The 18,725-nt window shown below is 55.2% G+C and overlaps 1 protein-coding gene across 3 annotated transcripts in view; it reads left to right on the top strand.

Moving 5' to 3' along the window:
- The first annotated feature begins 17,763 nt into the window (after positions 1–17,763).
- ITPR3 (inositol 1,4,5-trisphosphate receptor type 3) overlaps positions 17,764–18,725 on the top strand; it is a 66,067-nt gene continuing 65,105 nt past the window's right edge. For 2 of the 3 annotated variants that reach the window (XM_046004190.1, XM_046004189.1), the window contains exon 1: positions 17,972–18,198. In XM_046004190.1, the coding sequence (XP_045860146.1) occupies positions 18,110–18,198 (89 nt within the window). In that variant the 5' untranslated portion in view covers positions 17,972–18,109. Of the gene's footprint in view, positions 18,199–18,725 lie in introns of all 3 variants that reach the window. The other variant, XM_046004188.1, reaches the window with a different exon arrangement.

The following is an 18,725-nucleotide window of genomic DNA, read 5'->3' as shown; positions in this document are numbered from 1 at the left end:
AGGGGCAGGAACCTTCATTTAGTACTGGAGACTCAGAGGTGATCATTCCCCTCTCTGCTTCTCTCTTTCCCTTTCTGTCAAATAAGGGTCATGTCGCATCCTCGTTCCCCCAAACCCCCTAAACAGAAGGTAGCCTGTGGGAGCAAGAAGAGGGTGCGCACACTGGAGCAGGCATGAGGGCCTTGTCCCAGCCCCTTGGAGTCCTCGGCAGGTTTCTGTGGATGGTCCTGGCTTGATACTCATGAGTGATGAAGGCAGGGGTGACATGGCTCAAGGACCTGTTGTGGGGGAAGGCCCAGTGGATGAGTGCAGAGGCTGGGCTCAGGCTCACGGCCCACATGGAGAGAGCTGGGCATTTCCCAGAAGATTCCAGGGACCACTATAGGCACGTCTATGGGTCAGACCTGAGGACCGGCTGGCTGGCATTGAAAGTGACCCTCCTCCATGCACACACAGTGAGGGAGGGCTGCTATGCACTGCCCTGTGGGTTGGGCCCTGCACCAGTGTGCTTGGCTCAAAGGCCAGAAGGTTCTGGAACCCAGCCAGGGTGCCTCTCTCTAATTCACTCCAAAGGGCCAGTCAGGTTGGCAGTGGCCCTGAGCCATCCTGCAGGTTTGAGGGGAGCCATTACTTCCAGAACTTGCCAGATCTCAGTTCCTTTCTGGGCTTGTCATCTCTCCCATCTTCTGTTTTTCTCTGTTGTCACTGCATGTGTGTTTCTGTTTCGTGCTCCCTCACCCCCCACCGTGCGTCTCTTCCTGTGTCTCTGTCTCTTTCTCACTGTATCTCTGGAGGGATAGAGGTAAGAAAAGCAACCCCCAGATTATTCTCAGGGCATTTTTGGGACCCAGAGGTGGCTGAAAGAAAGGGGGAGGGGAGTAGCTGAGGAGGGGGTACAGATGGTCCCAGGGAAAAGTGGTCAGGGTCAAAGCTGGGCCTGCCTTCCTGGGGAGCGGGTAGGGTCTCTCTCCCTGCAGGCTCGTGGGCAGGACCTTTGAGGAAGATGCTGCCTTCTGCCAGCTCCAGAGTCTCTGGTTGTCAGTCTTGCCTATCCCCAGGAAAGGGAAGAGCAAAACCACCTGTGTTTTTTTCCAGGTGGGCAATGAAATGGAGAACAGAGAGGCAGAGAGGAGAGACTCATCAGGTTGGAGCCCCAGCTCCAACGCGGACAAGTTCATGTGACCACAGTCAGGTCCCACACTTCTGTGAATCTCAAGTTTCTGCATCTGTGAAATGGGCAGCTCATGGGGGTTCTCATGTGGGCTGAACGAAGTGCGATTTGGCATCGAACAAATACTTCTCAAGCATCTACTACATCCTGTTCCTGTTCTAGGCACTGCGGAATAGAGCAGAGAACGAGATGTGCAGAACTTTTTTTTTTTTTTTTAGCATTTTATTATATTGCTAGAAGGATAGACAATAAACAGATAATACATCAGGGAGTGACAAGTACTGTGAAGAAAGATGAAGCTGGGTAATGCGATGCTGTTTTAGACCCGAGTGATGGGGTGGGCAAGGCAGCTCTAAGGGGATGATGTATAAACAGGGATGGGAGGAAGGGAGGGCGTGAGCCATGGGGGTGTTGGGGAAAGGGCATTCCAGCAGAAGGGATATAAGTGCAAGTGCCCTGAGGCACTGGCTCCAATGAGGAACCAGAAGAAGACCCCTGAGGCTCAGAGGGAGAGGAGTGAGTGGAAAGGGGAGGAGTAGCAAGTGAGTTCAGGAGGGAAGGAAGAGGGCGTGTATTTTGCCCAGCTGGGCTTTTTTCTAGGGCTTATTTGATCAGCGCAAGGAGTGACATGATGTGGCTTACGGTTTAAAAGTCTTCCTTGGGGGGCCCCTGAGTGGCTCAGTCATTAAGCATCTGCCTTCCGCTCAGGTCATGATCCCAGGGTCCTGGGATTGAGCCCCACGTCAGGCTTTGTGCTCAGTGAGAAGCCTGCTTCTCCCTCTCCCGCTCCCCCTGCTTGTGTTCCCTCTCTTGCTGTGTCTCTCTCTGTCAAATAAATAAATAAAATCTTTAAATAAAAAAAATAAAAAAATAAATCTTCCTGGCTGCTGAGGGGGGAAGAGACTGTGGGGATCAGGGACTAAAGCAGGGAGGCAGGTGGCCTCACTGGCGGCTGTAATTATTACAAGGGGACTGGGGGTTGCTTGGGGGTTCTCTTTCATCAGGGATCGCCCGCTGTCCTGAGCTTCTGTGCGGTGGTCAGCCAGGGGCTTCCCAGGTAGAACCTCCCAGCCCCGCCCCTGAGGAGAGGGGCGGAGCCTGGACCTGGACAGGGAAAGGCGGGGCCGGGGTAGCCTGTGGGTGACTGCAGCATGAGGGTGGGAGGAGGCGGCTGCTGTCTGCCTGGCTTGTGCCCACCGAGGCGCCTAGCAAGTGCAGCCTGGCCCGACCTCCCTGCCTCCTCCACCCCCACCCCCGCCCTGCCCCGCCTCCGGGGTGTGAGTTAACAGCAGACCCCTGCTTTGAAAGCAGGTGATGATGTTCCCACAGTATTGGTTTGGAGACGCCCACCTGAGAGGGAACCAGTCATTGCAGCAGGGAGGAATCCAGAAGGCTTCAAGGAGGAGGCCCCATTTGTGATTTGGGCTTGCAGGGGAAGCGGGAGGCCATGCCTGCCAGGAGAACCCCGTGGTAATGGGACAGTGTCCAGTCGTCACCACAACCCCAGGGTACCCCCCCCCCCCAACCATCCTGGACTCCTCTCCTGGGCCTCCTGTTCAGTCCATCTGTTCATGTGTAGTCCTTTGCTCCCTGCCCTCCGTCCCTCCTCACGCGTGCTCTCTCTGTTCCTTTCCTGGGGCCCCAAATCACAGCCACAGCTTCTCTGGCTTCTCAGAGCTGCTGTCCCCCCACTGTCAGGTCTTCTGTGGTCCTCCCCTCCCCCGCCCCAGCCCCCGCTGTAATTCCTGCCCCTCCCTTACAGCTCAGCTCCAGCACCTATCCTCCTGGAGCTCCGCATCTGTCTGGCTCTGGGTGACCAGGGTCTGTGAGTGCAGCTGCTCTCCCCTACCCAGGACGGATATGGGGGACTTGGTCTCCTCGCCAGCCGTGTCAACTGAGGTAGCTGGTACATAGTAGGCTCAACACATGCTGGATTGGGGTGGGGGGTAGGTGGAAGGAGGGGCCCAGATATATTGCTGGAGAGACAGGCGGGGGCCAGATTGTGTAGGACCGCTCAGATCATCCTAAATGGCTTCACGTTTATTCCCAGGGCCCCCAGAGCCACACAGTGCTCAAAGCTAGGAGAGTGGCCTGGTCAGATGCACCGTGGAGGGTGAAGTAGAGAGGACGGGGCAGGGGGCTGATTGGCCAATTAGGAGGCTGTCACAACTGTCATAGTGAGAGGTGTGTGGGCCTAAGCTGGGACAGAGGCGGATGGGGTAGACCGGAGGACACTTGGGTAGTCGTTCTCAACTGGGGGTTAGTCTGTCTGCCAGGAGCCATTTGGCAATGGCTGGAGACATTTTTGGTGTCACAGGTTGGGGGAGGGTGCTACTAATGTCTAGTATGTAGAGACCTCTCTAGTCAGTTTCATCATGTTTAATAAAGGTTATTAGAAGGATTAAACGGGTTAATACATGTTTGGTATTTAGAAAAACGGCTGATACATGTTAAAAACTATGTAACATGAGCTACTGTTATTTTAAACATAAATCCTCTGTTCAGAGCCCTGCACTGGCTTCCGCATCACGTAAGTGTGACCCAGAGTGCTTCCAAGGGCTGACAAGGCCCCACCTTATCCAGCTGCCTCTCGTCTTTGCCCCCATCTCCTGCTGCCCACCTTGCTCTGTGTGCTCTGGCCTCACTATCCTCTTTGCTCTTCCCTGCACACTCTCCTCCCACTCCTGCCTCAGGGCCTTTGAGGCTCTGCCTCTAAGAATTTATGTGATTCCCTTCCTGACCTCCTTGAGGCCTTTGCTTAGCTGTCACCTTCTCAGGGGATGTTTCTTAGCCACTGTATATGTTGGGAGAAAAAAATAATCTCTTCCCCTTCATCCTCTGCACTGGCTCTGTCCCTGTGCTCCCGCTCTGTTTTATTTTCTTCAGAGCACTTTCATCATCTAACATAGCACCTATTTCATTTTCTTATGTGCTTACTGTCTCTCAGCTGGAACAGGAGCTTCATGAGGGTAGGCACTCTTGCCTATTTTGCTCACTGCTGTGTCCCCAGGGCCTAGAACCTTACTAGCACATTCCAAGTGTTCCTTCTATATTGCTTCAATGAATGAACGGAGTGAGTGAGCAAAAATCCCCATCAGAAGTCAGAGAGATAGGAGACGAATGGAGAGAAGGTAAAATGGTGGAGGGGAAAGGAGTGCCTGAGTGGACCTCTGAGAGGGACCCAAGGTCCTAGCATGGACCGGGACACAGAGCCTTGCTCATCTGCCCTCCCCAGGCCTTCCATCCCCATCTGCTCACTGGGATCTTCCTGCAGGCAGTGGCCTGCTCTGCCTGCCAGGCCCCGGGCAGGGCACCCTCAGCCCAGGCAGATGGCCAGGCCTGAACAAAGTGTCCTTTCCCCTCTGATAAGCTGTCTCCCTCCAGGGGCACACAGAGCAGGACATGTCCTATGGCTCAGGAAGTGCCTGAGGGCCTGGGTGGGCCTCTGGAGGGGCCACAGGCGGTCAGTAGCCACTCTGCCTGGAGGCTGAGCAGAGAAGCAAGGGCCCAGCCTCAGCCCACCACCCACTCCAGCCTGCAGTCACTCCTCATTCATTCAACAAAGCTCTACTGAGAGCCTGTCCGAATATGGCTGGGACCAAGTCCCTGCCCCTGCAGGGCATGAGGGAGATGGGGCGAAGGCTGCCATGCACTGGGACACTGGCCTGCTTCGCCTGCTTTGCCCTGGCTACTGTGCTATAAGCTCGGGCTGGAGGCCTAGAGCAGCTTCGGGGACAGTTGGGACAGGCAGTATGCTGAAGAGGTGTCTTTTGGCCTCAGGGTGGGGACTAAGGACCTTGCGTTTCTCCAGGCCTCCCTGACCCTTCAAGTCTCCACTGTCACACACCCGCCCCGCCCCCCCCCCCCCCGCAGGTGTTTCCCTGTGCTGCCAGGGAAACTGTCAACGTTTTCTGATGATTAGCTGTTGTTAATTCTGATGAAGTTGTTTCTTAGGAGCCCTAAACCCCAAGACCCCAGGCCCAGGGTCCTAGCCCCTCCAACCCCCATAGGCCTGTTTCTGGCTCAGTACACACTCTTCACTTGGCCCCTATCCTCCCTATGGTCCTGCCTCAACTTTCCCACCACATTGCAAAATCTGTGTCCTACAAGAGGGGACTTTGGTAATGGGGCACAGTGTTTTGCTTGAACACATGCACGAACAAATAGTCCTTGGGCCTATGTATCCCCCCACATACCTCTCCAAGTTGCTGACCGGCCCTGGGCCTCAGAGCCTGAGGACTCCTCAGCCTTCACGTCTCGGACGGGCAGGATGGGGCAGAGGCAGGTGCTGAGAGCCAAGCTCGGCACTCTCGGGGGGGCCCCCCGTCTTCAAATCTGTAGGATGGGTGATGGCTTAAGTTCTCTTGGTTTCCCTCAGGCCTACAACCTGTGAGGTCCCAGTTAGCACGGGGAGAGACCCGTTCCTTGATGCTACCTTCGGTAGTTTAAGAGCCTGGTCCTAATATCCTTTGGCACTCTTTCTAGGGCAGGAGTGGGACCATGTTCTTCTTGCTTTGAATCTGGGAGGGCGGTGGCTGCTTCCATCAGTAAAATACAGTGGAAGTGATGCTATGCGACTATGGAGGCTAAGTTAGAAAAGGCCACATAGCTTCCTCTTGCTTCTTGTAGGACAGTGGCTCTGGGATAAGCCAGCCCCCACGTGAGGAGTCAGACTACCTTAAAATTGCCAAGCTGGAGAGGCCACAAGGAGGTGGTCTCAGCTGAGCTCCCAGCCATGGGAGCTCTAGATGTCTTGGGCATCTAGTCCCTGAAGCCTTTCAGATGCCTCCTGCCCCAGGGGACAGTGGGCAGCATTCCTATGAGACCCCAGGTGACAGCTGCCTAGTGGGTCCTTACCTAATTCCTGACTCCTAAAACTCTGAGCAGAATAAAATGGTGGTTGTTTCACACTACGAAGTTTTGGATGACGTGTTACGCGGCAATAGTAATCCAAACATTACCCACAAACTGTTCCTGATCCTTCTCTTGATCCCCTTCCCACCTTGTCTCCCAGACTGAACCCCTCCTCCACTAGACCCAAAGCCAGGAGGTGGCTCCCTGGGTTCCCAGAATGCCATGGGGGAAGCTGGGACAGGACGCCCACCCTCCCTCTGGCCCCAGGGGTTGAATAGGAACCGCTGGGCTTACCCTGATGCCGATGACCAGCCAAACCCTTGATGGATGAGCTGCTGGGTGGCATCTCCACCCTGGTCCCTGGATGGGGACCTCTGTGCCTGTGTTGGTCCTCAGCCAGTCCCTGCCCTCAGCCCCTGGTGCTCCGTGTCTCCGAGGCTGGCCTCCTGATCCCCAGTCTGTCGACTGAACAAGGCTGGAGCTGGATGAAGATGAGAGAGCCGGTCGCCAGAGCTCAGAGCTGCAGGAAGCTGGGGCCTTGGACAGGAATCAGTGCTAGAACGGCTGACTGGTGTGAGGAGGGTGCATTGGAGATGTCTGTCATCTCACTGAATACTCAGCCCCCCATCCCCTAGGGCTGGTGGCAGATAAGGGAGGTGAGGGTTAGGGAAGTTGTTTATTCAAGGTGAAGCGCTAGGAAGTGTCAGGTTGCCTCGGAGAGTCCGGTGGTGGTCCGTGTGACCAGACTGCCCCGCAGAGAGCACAGGTCCTCAGTGTGCCCTGCTGGAGGGACGGGACCCAGAAGCCGAGCCTTGATGAGCAGACATGGGGAAGATGGAGAGTTCTGGAAAAGGCCGTGGGTCTTGGTTTTCTCACCTTGCAGATGAGGAATAGTTGCGCCGCTGCCATAGGGCCGTTTGAAGTTTCGATGCTTTGATAGAGACCTGGAAGGACTGTAGAAAGGTTCAGGAAATGCTCATTCTTCTCAACTCTGAATGGGAACAGCGTGAGCAGCTGGGTGTGTCCTGGTGGGGGTTCTGAACAGAATCTGGAGGCAGGCTTCCAGCTCCCACTCCCAGCACTCAGGCTCCGAGGGGAGGGAGCTGGAGAAGCCAAAGGACACTAATTAGTTTGGACTCCCCCTAATTTGGATTTTTACTCCTGCGGACCTGGCTTATTCCTCTTTTAAAGAACCCCACAGGGCCTGGATGGCTCAGTGGGTTAAGCCTCTGCCTTCGGCATTGGGCTCTCTGCTCAGCAGGGAGCCTGCTTCCCACTCTCTCTCTGCCTGCCTCTCTGCCTACTTGTGATCTCTCTCTGTCAAATAAACAAATAAGATCTTAAAAAAAAATAATAATAAAGAACCCCACAACCTCTGTCATTCCATCCAGGCATCTTCCAACCCCGACAACCTGGAAGTCCTCCCTGCTGTCTCACTTTTCCTCCTGCTGTGCATTTTGTCTATTGGGAGTAAGGGAGAGCTGACGAATCATGGTGGTTGGCGCTGGTTGGTCTGCCGGGATCAGGGCAGGTGCATCCTGAGTGTGGCCCACAGGCTCTGGTACCCAGAGCAAACCCATCCTGGGCGTGGAGGCCTACCTAGCTCAGGATGGAGGGAGCAAGGCCAGGCCCACGGAAGCTGAAGTCAGAGGAAAGATCTAATGGAGGCTGGAGGCACAGGCCCTGTCCCAATGGTGAGAGTCTCCTCCCAGCCACCCCTGACAGGAGTTCTAGGCAGGGTCTGTGAAGGCAAAGAAACCTCACTCTGGCAGGCATACATAACTCGTGGGTGAGCCCATTCTCCTTCCAGATACCCTGTCTGCGAAACTTCTGCAGAAGGAAGATTAAGCCGGCAGGCTCTGCGGGGTCAGGCAGGCCTGAGTTCGGATCCCAGCTCTGTCATTTATTAGCTGTGTGGCACTGAATAAGTCCATTCACCTCCCTGAGCTTTCTTTATCTGCAAAATGGGGACATGGTACTAGCTGTATGATCTTCACCAGCCTGTTAGATAGCTGAGTTCCACTCCATCTGTAGCATGGGAATGATCCATAAGCCCTTTGATTGCCTTCAAATCCCCTCTGCTGTGCGAGCCTTGGTTTTCTCTTCTGTATAATGGGGCGGGGCTGAGGCCAGACTGAGTGAGCGGATGCAGCCACAGCACCACCTAGGGGTGGGTGGCAGGTATTGGCCGTGATGGGTCATGAATAGTTTTCCCTTCCCCACTCCTGCTCCCGGTGCTTGCAGAGCTTTCCTCTTAGTTCCCCCAGAAAACCCCGGACAGTACTGAGGGCTGGCTTAGGTGCTGGGGGCCGCTCCTGGGTGTGGCTAAATTTAGAAAGAGGGCAGAGAATTACAGCAGCACCGACCAAAGAAGGAGCTGCTAAGGTCCAGCTTGGCCCAACCCGTGTTTGTCAAAGGTCTGCTGTGTGTCAGGGGCTGGGCGGGAGCTGGGTGCCCTAGCCACCAGGAGGCTGAGGCCCTCAGGGAGCTCTCTTCCTGATGCCAAGACAGACTGGCCAGCACACAGCACAGACTCAGTACTATCTGCCAAAGGGCTGAATGGAGCCCTCCTCACCAGACAGCCGTAGATGTCTGAGGCTGGGCTTGTTCACCACAGACCAGGAGCGCCCCTTCCAGAGGAAAGCCTGTCTAGCTTTGACCGCCCAGACCCGGAGGGTTTTATGCCACTGGGGCTTTAGGAAGGCAGCACCTTGCTCAACAACTTGGGGTGTTTCTGAGTACCCTGGGATTGCCTCCAGAGCTTCTGAGGTCGGGGTGGGATGGGGGGCTAGGCTTCACCAGGCCTCAGACAGGCTCCTCTCTTTGTCTTGGGCTGGAGAGGAAGAGAGCCCCAGGAGGAGCTCGGTGGGGGTGTGGGAGGAAGAGGCTGACTGCTCAGCCGGGGAGTCCCTCCTCTCCCCCTGCTGCTCTCCATCTGGCCAGAAGCCTCCCCCGCTGCCCCAGGACAAGGGCTCTAGTGTCTGTCGGCTCTTGGGCTAACAGCAGGCCTTTCTTTCCCTCTCCTCTCCAGAGTGCCTCAGCTGTGACCCTTCTCTGCCCCTTGAAAGGGCATGGCCCACCCCTTGCTGCAAGACCTCTTCCTTCTGAATGATCCAGAAACAGAGGCTGGCAAAGCTGGCAGAGGAGCAGGTCCTGTTTGGTGGACAAACCCCTATATTTCAGCCATTGCCAGCTTTGGCCCGGCAGCCCAGGCAAGGACTGGTTCACAGGACCCAGTCCTGCCAAGGTGGGCGTGGGGCCTGGCTGGAGGCCAGGACGCAGCCCAGGTGGACTTGACGTCATTGTCTTGGTCTCCTGCCAGGCAAGGCTGGCCCTGGCACCGGGGAGATTTTCCATGCTGGTCCCCTTTCCCAAGAGGATCCCTGGGATGATGTCCCCTCTCCTTCCAACCGTCCTCCCTTGTTGGCAGGTGAAGTGCAGAGGCCTGGGCAGCTTCCCCTCATGGTGCAGGGCCCTTTCGCCAAATCTGGAAAGAGGCAGAATTGCCAGAGGCCTGCCCCTGTCTTGGGGGGCTCCACTGTGCCGACCTGGTTAGAAGGATGGGGAGGCCTTGACCTGGTTAGAAGGATGGGGAGGCCTTGCAGAGTGACCGGGGACTGTACTCAGCTTCCACTGTAACCTCCATCATTCCCGACTCTGACTCAGAATGCAGGGGGTTTTGCAGCTCAGTTCAGCCTCCTGTAACACTTCCTCCTCCTGGCCAGTGTGTGTAATGGGCATTCAACCATTGATTGTTCAGCTGGGGAGGGGACTTGGGCTTGACTTGTGGAGAGACTGATAAAACCTTCTGCCTAGGGGCACCTGGGTGGCTCAGTGGGTTAAGCCGTTGCCTTCGGCTCAGGTCATGATCTCAGGGTCCTGGGATCGAGTCCCGAGTCACGCTCTCTGCTCGGCGGTGAGCCTGCTTCTCTCTCTCTCTCTCTCTCTGCCTGCCTCTCTGTCTACTTGTGGTCTCCCTCTGTCAAATTAAAAAAAAACAAAAAACCTTCTGCCTAATCAATGTTCCCTCCTTGGTCATCCCATAAAACAAAATCCACCATTAGATTGTCATTTCTTTGGATCCACAAGCACTTCTCTTTATTCAGACCCCTCAGGACTATGCAAATAAAGACAGTTATTTTGCTGACTGATCTGAGGGCTTTTCAAAGTAGTTCCTGATCCTAGACATTCTCCACTCATCCCCCCCAGGTCCACTGTCTTACTCTTCTGCGTTTGCTCTGGGCTCTGGGAAGCTTATCTCTGTGGCTTGAAGTACTTGGCTCCCTTGGCCTCTGAGCAATGAGAGGCACTAGTAAGACTGGAGGGCAGGAGGAGAGACGGGTGTGGGGGGTTGTTCCATTGGCTACTTTTCAGGCTTGGAGTGGTAACAGCTCTCTGTAGTTGATGGCTCCAGGGCTCTGTACCATCCCTTTTCAGGGCCCTTGACCCTGCCTGCACCTCTGTGGGGGGACCTACTTGTTAACCTCTCTTTAGTCCCTCGTTGGGGATGTGTTGGCAGTTTACTGCCAGGATCTCACTAATACAGTCCTGCATCTTTATTTTCCACCCAAGAACATGGAGGGCCAGAGGGCTGGGCAGCTTCTCCGCACAGCTGGCAAGTGTGCAGAGCTAGGACTCCAGAAGTCCTGCTCTAGGACTTCTGCTTTCCACTTCTGTTTGTGGAGGTGTCTGCAGAGGGGGTCCCACTTTTCCTGCCTGCACACCTCAGGGCACAGGAGGAGGGAAGATCTTGGGGTAGCCCCCCCCATTTCAGGACTCCAGAACCATGGTGCTCCTCTCTCAAGAGGTCAAAATTAGAAGGAATCACCCTTCTCTCTGTGACAAGAGGGAATCCCAGAAGATTCTTTTCTCTCCCTCTTCACCAGACGAGAAGCACGTGTTAAAGTTAGGGGCCACATTCTTACAGTCCGTTTCGTCTTTGGTCCCTTGCATGTGAAGGTGGTCAGCCATGTCTGAAATGAATAGATATGGCATCGATGACTGGGGGTGGGGTGAAGGCAAACAGAACAAGTATTGTTTCCTTTCAGGCTTCCTGAGAGGGTGAGTGTTGTGTGAGGGTGTGGATGAGAGTGTAGGAGTGAGAGTGTGAATGTGTGAGGGAGAGTGTGTCAGTGTGTGAGGGAGAATGTGTGAGAGAGTTGGTATGAGTGTGTGAGAGTGTGAAGTAGAGTATGTGAATGTGTAGGAGAGAGTTGGTATGAGTGCGTGTGTGACAGAGAGTGAGTATGTGAGACAGTGTGAGAGGGAGAGTGTGTGAGAGCGTGTAAGAGAGCATGTGTGAGGGAGCGTACACGAGTAGATGAGGGAGAGAGTTGGGATGGCTGTGTGAGGGAGAGCGTGGGTTTGTGAGGGAGAGTGTGTGACTGTGGCATGTGTGAGTATATGAGGAGAGTGTTGGTGTGAATGCGTGAGGGAGAGTGTGTCCCTGTGAGTGTGTGTGTGAGGTGGGTGTTGGTATGTGTGAGGGAGAGGACATGAGTATATGAGGGAGAGTGTTGGTGTGGGTGTGTGAGGGAGAGTGTGGGTTTGTGAGAGAGAGTGTGTGACTGCGGCATGTGTGAGTACGTGAGGAGAGTGTTGGTGTGAATGCGTGAGGGAGAGTGTGTGACTGTGAGTGCATGTGTGAGGGGAGTAGTGGTGTGTGTGAGGGAGAGTGCAAGTGTGAGTGAAGGTTTCTGGGGCAGCAGCGCTGGTGGCGGCTAAGTGGTTACTGTGGGCTGGGGTGCCCGCCCAGGGCAGCTTATGGCATGGGGAAGGAATTCTCTGGGAACCCCAGAGGGCCTGGGCTGGCACCCCACCCACGGCGGGTGACCCGGCTGGGTGGTTGCTTCACTGAGTCAGCCCTTCTGGCCCGACTCCGTCCCTCCTCTCCGGATCCTGTTGCCCTGTCAGGAGTGAAGGGCTGAGGAAGCCCTTCAGAACTACCTGTTATTTGCTTCAAACCACAGGATGACGCAGCAAGCATGGGGGTGGTATTCCTACCCCTCCCAGCTGCAGTTATGGAGGGCCAGAAAAAGGTTAGAGAGCAGTCAGAGCCAAGAGTGAAATCTGGGAGGGGGATGTGAACTCTGTTTACAAGGGGCACCTGGGTGGCTCGATCGGCTAAGTGTCTGCCTTCAGCTCAGATGGTCTGTACAGCCCAGAGAGGTCTGTACTCTGAGCAAAGTCACACAGCAGAGCTGGGAACGAGTGACCAGGAGGCAGCTGAGGTGTGGGTGGGGGCATCCTGTGAAGGAGGCCTAGGCTTCACAGCTGGTAGTCTCTCCTATGTCCATCTGCCTGCCTGTCCCCCAACTCCTTGGTGCTCCCTCTAGTCCAGGGAGAGGGTCTGGTACCACCACCCTTTCTTCCCTCACCTCTTCAGGCCCAGGTCGGACAGTAAATGGAGGTGGGACTCCTGGAAGTCTTCCTGCTGGATCTTGGAACTTGGGGGTGATGCTTTGAACATCTTCGTTTTTATTTATTTTGGGTTATAGGCTCTATATTCACATAGTCAGAATTAAAAAGTTAAGAAAAGAGATGGCAAAAGGTAATTTCCCCCTAACGAAGCCCATACCCCACACTCCACTCCACCTTCTAGAGGCCCCCGTGATCACTGGCTCCCTGTGAATCCTGAGTCAGAGCTTCCCATCCCCTCTGTTTTCCCTCTAGGAGAGGTTCCCGTGGGAGGTGGGTACAAGGACATGCCCAGCCATTGACGTTCGGGCCTGGACCAGGCACCAATTTGCCTTGGGATGGTGGTGACCTCTTTCCTGGGTCTGAACTTGGCCCCAGCTTAACAGCATTCTGCTTGAGCCACTCAGGAGGGGTGGGGCCCATTGCTTCTCCTTTTCCACTGCCTAGAGCCGTATCCCTGGAAGCTCCCTGCCCTCCACTGAGGGGACCCAGGCACCTGACACCCTGAGCTGGGGCTGCTCCAGTATCCTTTTATCTCCTGATGTAGTTCATATACTTTTGCCAACCTCTTTCTTTCTCCTTGACAGTTCAAATCTCCATGGACTTGGGACACCTGGCTGGCTCAGTTGGCAGTGCAGGCAACTCTTGATCTCGGAGTCATGAGTTCAAGTCCCACCGCTGGGTGCAGAGCTTACTTAACAACAACAAAAAAACCCTCACATGGACCTGTTAAGTACTTATTGTGTGCCTGAGCTGGCCTGGGGACACCAAGTGAAGCGGACATGCCCGCTCCAATGAAGAGCTCACAGTGGCCTGGGGGAGGCCAGAAAGGAGAGCGATCATTCCAGCTCCAGAAAGCCCATGCACCTTGGTGGCAGTTGGGTATTCTAAATCTCACATTAAAGAATCTGACAGAGGCACCTGGGTGGCTCAGCAGGTTAAGCCTCTGCCTTCAGCTCAGGTCATGATCTCAGGGTCCTGGGATCAAGCCCTGCATCAGGCTCTCTGCTCAGCGGGGAACCTGCTTCCCCCCCTTTCTCTGCCTGCCTCTCTGCCTACTTGTGATCTATCTCTCTCTGTGTGTCAAATAAGTAAATAAATAAAAAGAATCTGACAATGCCTGGTGTTGGAGAGCACGTGGTTCAGTGGGCACACTTCTAGTGGCTGGTGCGAGGGTGAGTAGAACAGCCACGTTGGAGAGTAATTCGGCAAGTCTAGGAAGATCTTCTCTGTGATCCAACAATTTCACTCACCTTCTAAGTCCTCACTCTCAAGTAGAATATTTCAAAATTTTTGACAGTATCCTCAGTAAGCATGCACTGCATGCTCACGACTGATACAACTCCCACTCTGATAGTTACCCTGAGGACGTGTGAGGCACATTATTTTCGAATCAGTTCTGAGTTTTAAAAATGCTCACCTTCACCTGTTAAATTGATTTGACCCGCCGCTAGGTCTCAAGCCTGGGAACCATGCTCCCACGTGCATGCACAGGAGACAAGAAAGCTTACTGCAACATTGTTGTTACAGCAAAAACGGAAATGGGGCTTTCGTTATTACCAGCAGAATGGATAAAGAAATTGTGACTTGGTCAGGAAGTGGACTATCACACTGTGATACACACATGGAGACACTGTCTAAATCCATCTTGGACGGAAAGCTCTGCAGAATGGTGGCATATTATGATTATGGTTCTTATACGCCCATATTATTTATGACTACATCCCTAAGTGGTGTAAGTGTAATCCCGCACAAAATGATACCCACATCAGGGTAGGGGTTATCTCTGGAGGGAGAGGGAGGGGAATGGGGCTGGTGGGGGTGTTATATAAGGAACTGCAACTCAAGCTTTAAGGTTCTGTCCTTTTTTAAAAAGATTCTATTTATTTGGGGCGTCTGAGTGGCTCAATCGTTAAAGGGTCTGCCTTCACCTCAGGTCATGATCCCAGAGTCCTGGAATCGATCCCGCACTGGACTCCCTGCTCGGCAGGAAGCCTGTTCCCCTCACCCACTCCCCCCTGCTTGTATTCCCTCTCTCACTGTCTCTCTCTGTCAAATAAATAAGTAACATCTAAAAAAAATTTCTATTTATTTATTTGTGAGAGAGAGTGAGCAAGCACAGGTGGGGGGGGCAGAGGGAGAGGGAGAGGGGGAGGGGCAGAGGGAGCGGACAAAGCAGACTCCCAGCTGAGCAATGTGGCTCTATCCCAGGACCCCGAGATTACCATCTGAGCTGAAGGCAGACACTTAGCTGATCGAGCCACGCAGGTGCCCCTTAGGGTTCAGTTCTTAAAAATATATATATTGGAACTAAATTTTGCAAAATATGAGCATTTGACAAAGCTGGAGGAAAGGTACCTGGCACTCATAATATTTTTAATGTATTATTTTATTTATTTTTTTATTCTTAAACTACTCCATATAATACTTCAGGGACTGATGTTCCAGAACATCAGGGAAGGAGACTTTCTTCTGACTGTGGGAATAGAGATGGGGGAGTGTGGAGGGAAGCCCATGAGCCCAGACACAGGGCTGGGAGTGGGTGAGGTCCTGGGTAATGAGAATGAACACGGAGTCCTTCCTAACTAGGGACACCATGCTGATGGTTTTATCCCACTTCCTTCCCATGTTGGCACCACACCTTCCCTATTTAACAGATGGAAACAGAGGCTGGGACTCGAACCCAGGCCTGTGAATCAGAGCCTGTGTTCTTGAGCACGGTTCCTCCTCAAGGAGCAAGCTTTGTGTCCGCCCAGAGTGCTGGGGTGGGGAGGGGTGGAGACAGACAGGAGCTGCGATGTCTAGACTGGATTCTGTCAATGATGAGGAGGTTCAGGAGGATTTCAAGCAGGGGAACAAGGGAGTCAACTCATTGTAGCTACAGCATCCGAACCTGTCTTTAAACAAACTCTAACTCAACTCAGAATCTAAAGGAGCTCACAGTGCCAGGTGCCTGGGTGGCTCAGTTGGTAGGGCATCTGCCTTCGGTTCAGGTCATGATCTCCGGGTCCTGGGATGGAGCCCTGCACTGGGCTCCCTGCTCAGCGGGGAGTCTGCTTCTCCCTCTCCCTCCACCCCCTCCCCACTTGTGCTCTCTCTCTCTCATTCCCTCTCAAATAAATAAATAAAATCTTAAGAAAAAGCATTTAAAAAATAAAAATAAATAAAAGAGCTTATAGTGGAGTTGATTTGGCAGAAGCAGGTGACAGGGGCCTAGAGCCCAGAGAGGGCTCCTCTGGGAACATGGCATGGATGCCACGTTCCAGAAAAATACCTAGAAGCAGTGTGTGTGGCAGGAGGCTGACAGAGGTGTCCCTCCTCAGTTGGATGAGAGTTGGGCTCTCCTCCCTCTTCCCCCCAGTCCTCCTGGTTGGTGGAGGGACAGAGGTACTGAGCACTCCCAGGCTGGATATGGAGGGAAAACCAGTGGCATGCACATCTGGGGGAGACAGGCCTGACCTCCACTTCCTGGCTGTGAGACCTTGACTAAATTATGGAACCATCTACCTGAATCTCAGGAGGGGAGATACATGGGTTCCTGGATGTAGCTGGGGCAAGGAAGGCACATGTCCCGAGTGTGGCCCCTGGAGAGGGTGCTTCTAGCACATTCCTCTCCATCCTTGCTGTGTGGGATAGGGGGAAAGGCAACTGGGCCATGGCCGCAGCTCCATCAGCGCCTGGTGCTCGCAGAGGGCCCAGATGCGGATGGTTCCCTTCTATCAGGGAGGAGGCCTGACTTTTGGGAGCAAGAGAAGCTGTTCCCATAGGGCTCCAGGGATGGATACGTCCAGCTCCAGTGCCGTGTGGGAGTACTGGGGAGAGTACTGGGCTGCCAGTCCTGGGCTGGGCTTCTGACTCCCGGTGAGGTGAATACACGGTGTGACCTTGAGGTTTGGTGTGCCTTCTCTTGGCTTTTGTCATTTCTTTTTGGCAGAGAAATCTGGATGAAGTTTTTCAGACTGCAGTTAAATGTTTGGCACATTTAAAAAAGCAATCAAATGGGTCACAATCAGTATTGAAAAACCAAACAAAATACAGAAATAGAACAGAAAATATCAGAGTGCATTGCCTGCGGGTCATAAGGGTAAGTATTGTTTTCTGCAACTATTGTAACATGTATTTATTCCTGTGGGTCCTGGTAAGAAACTGTAAAACACGGAACTCAGCTATCCCGGAGGTGGCCCCCCTCCCACTGTCTAGGGGTCTCTGTGAAAGAGCCACACACCCAGGGTCTTTTCATTCCCTTGGGTCAGCAGCTGTCTCTGGGCTCTCAACGGCCTCCACCGGTCCCTGGGTCTCTCTTCTTCCTGCTTCAATCCAATCCCCTCCTCCCTTTCTCCCAGGGACAACCCCCCCACCCCCACCCCCTTCCCAGGAAGTCCGGGTGGGGGTTTCTGAAGACAGTGAACGTGATCCAGTGGGGGTGGCCATGGGCACTCTGTCCCAGGAGTTAAGATAAAAGGACTAAAAAGAAACATCCAAGCACCCGGAGGACAGAACGGAAAGTAGGCGAGCTGGGGACGTGGGTTGGAGGGCAGGACTTCGTGAGCCACAGCTCGGCGGCGACACCGCAGCGGGTCACTCCCAGAGGGCCAGTACCGGCCTTGTCATTGTTGGCACTCGGTTCGCTATTAACTAGCGAAGGTAGCTTTCTCTTTCGCCACCTCCCCACCCCCCCTTTAAAAGAAAGATAGAAGGAGCCAAGAGTTTTGGAGCCAACTCCTGGAGAGGGAGCGGCTGAACTGATTCGGAAGTTGGATCTCTTTGTACACAGGAATGCGGAGAGAAAAAAACAAAACCCACCCCATTGCTTCATTTCCCCTCCAAGCCCCAGCGCTTTCTATTGTGCAATGAAAAGGCTTTTTCACGTTGAGAAAAATGAATCCCGATTTGCGCTGCGAAGGCATGAGCGCGCCTCTGTGCGAGACGGCTCTCAGCTGGGACGCTCTCGGGTCTTCCGCGCGCGGCTGGAGGTAGCGCCTGCTGGGGCGCCAGACCCCGCACCCCGCACCGGCTCTCACCGACCCGAGGGCAGAGGAGTAGATAGCCCAGGGAACCCCGATGGCAGAGAGCCCCCAGCTACGGCTGGGTTTCCCGGGGATGGCGGTTCCGCGAGTCTGTTTGGGAACTCGCTGGAGCTGGAACTCCAAACCCGGGAGCCCGCAGGAGTCCCAGGGCTCCTCGGAGTCGCACGGGTCAGGCGGCCCGTCCGTGCCCGGGAGGCCTGGCCCTGGACGCGCGAGGGGCGCAGGGCACAGGGAGGCGGGCAGGCGCACATGGGTGCCCGCGGGCCCGCTGCGGGGGGGTGCGGGGGGGCCGGGGTGTGGCTTCCCCGCCTCCCGGGCGGGATTTGCATGTGTGTGTGGCGGCCCCAGACTTCCTGCTCCTTCTACGCTGCAGGTACGCGCGGGCCGGGCCGGGCGGGCGGGCGGCGGGCGCGCGGAGACTGGGGCACCTCTTCACCCGGACGCCACCAGCGGCTCCCGGGCCGCCCCACGCCGCCTTCCGCCCCGGTGGCCGCTAGCCCGTCCCGGCCGCGCGGAGCGCTCTGCTCGCGGGTGGGGGCGCGCCCCTCCGGCCTCCGCGGTCATCTCCGTCCTCTGCACCGAGCCTGGCCGCACGCCCCTTGGCGTCCCCACCGCCCCGGGTCCCCGGCGGGCCGCCGTCATGAGCGAGATGTCCAGCTTTCTCCACATCGGGGACATCGTCTCCCTGTACGCCGAGGGCTCCGTCAATGGCTTCATCAGCACTTTGGGGTGAGTGAGCCGGGTTCGGGGGGGGGCGCGGTCAGGGAGGGGGCGCCATGGGTCCTGGTGCCACTTGCGTGCGTCCTGCCGCCGCCCCCCCGATAGAGAACCTGGAAGTCCCCAACTTCAAGGAGCGGGGTAACGGCTCGCCTCCTTTTTTTAGAGAAAGGAAGTTCAGTGTTTGCCCAGGTAGAAGTCGGAGACCCTGCGGGAGTTGGTAGGGGACACCCCTTCTCGAAGCCTCCACCCTCGCGCTCTCGCCCTTCTTCCGAACTGGAGGAGAGGCCGAGACTTCCTCTGCAGGTGGTCCCGGGGCGGGGCAGGTGGGTGGCTGGGGCCTGAGTTGGGGAAAGGCAGCCGGGCCTGGACGTGACGGGCTCTGGGGGTGGGGCGGAGCTGTGGGGGAAGGCAGGCTCACGCCGGAGCCCAGAATCCTCAAGTTACGGTCTGGACCCGTCACACCTTTGAAGGGTCGCACCTTTCCCTTTTAGCTCTTTGCTGCCCTGCCCCCTCTTCAGTAGGAGTGCCTCCTCTAG

Source organism: Meles meles, chromosome 5 (genome assembly GCF_922984935.1).
Source record: "Meles meles chromosome 5, mMelMel3.1 paternal haplotype, whole genome shotgun sequence".
NCBI classification, from domain to species: Eukaryota; Metazoa; Chordata; class Mammalia; order Carnivora; family Mustelidae; genus Meles; species Meles meles.
This window is presented reverse-complemented; position numbering and strand designations above follow the sequence as displayed.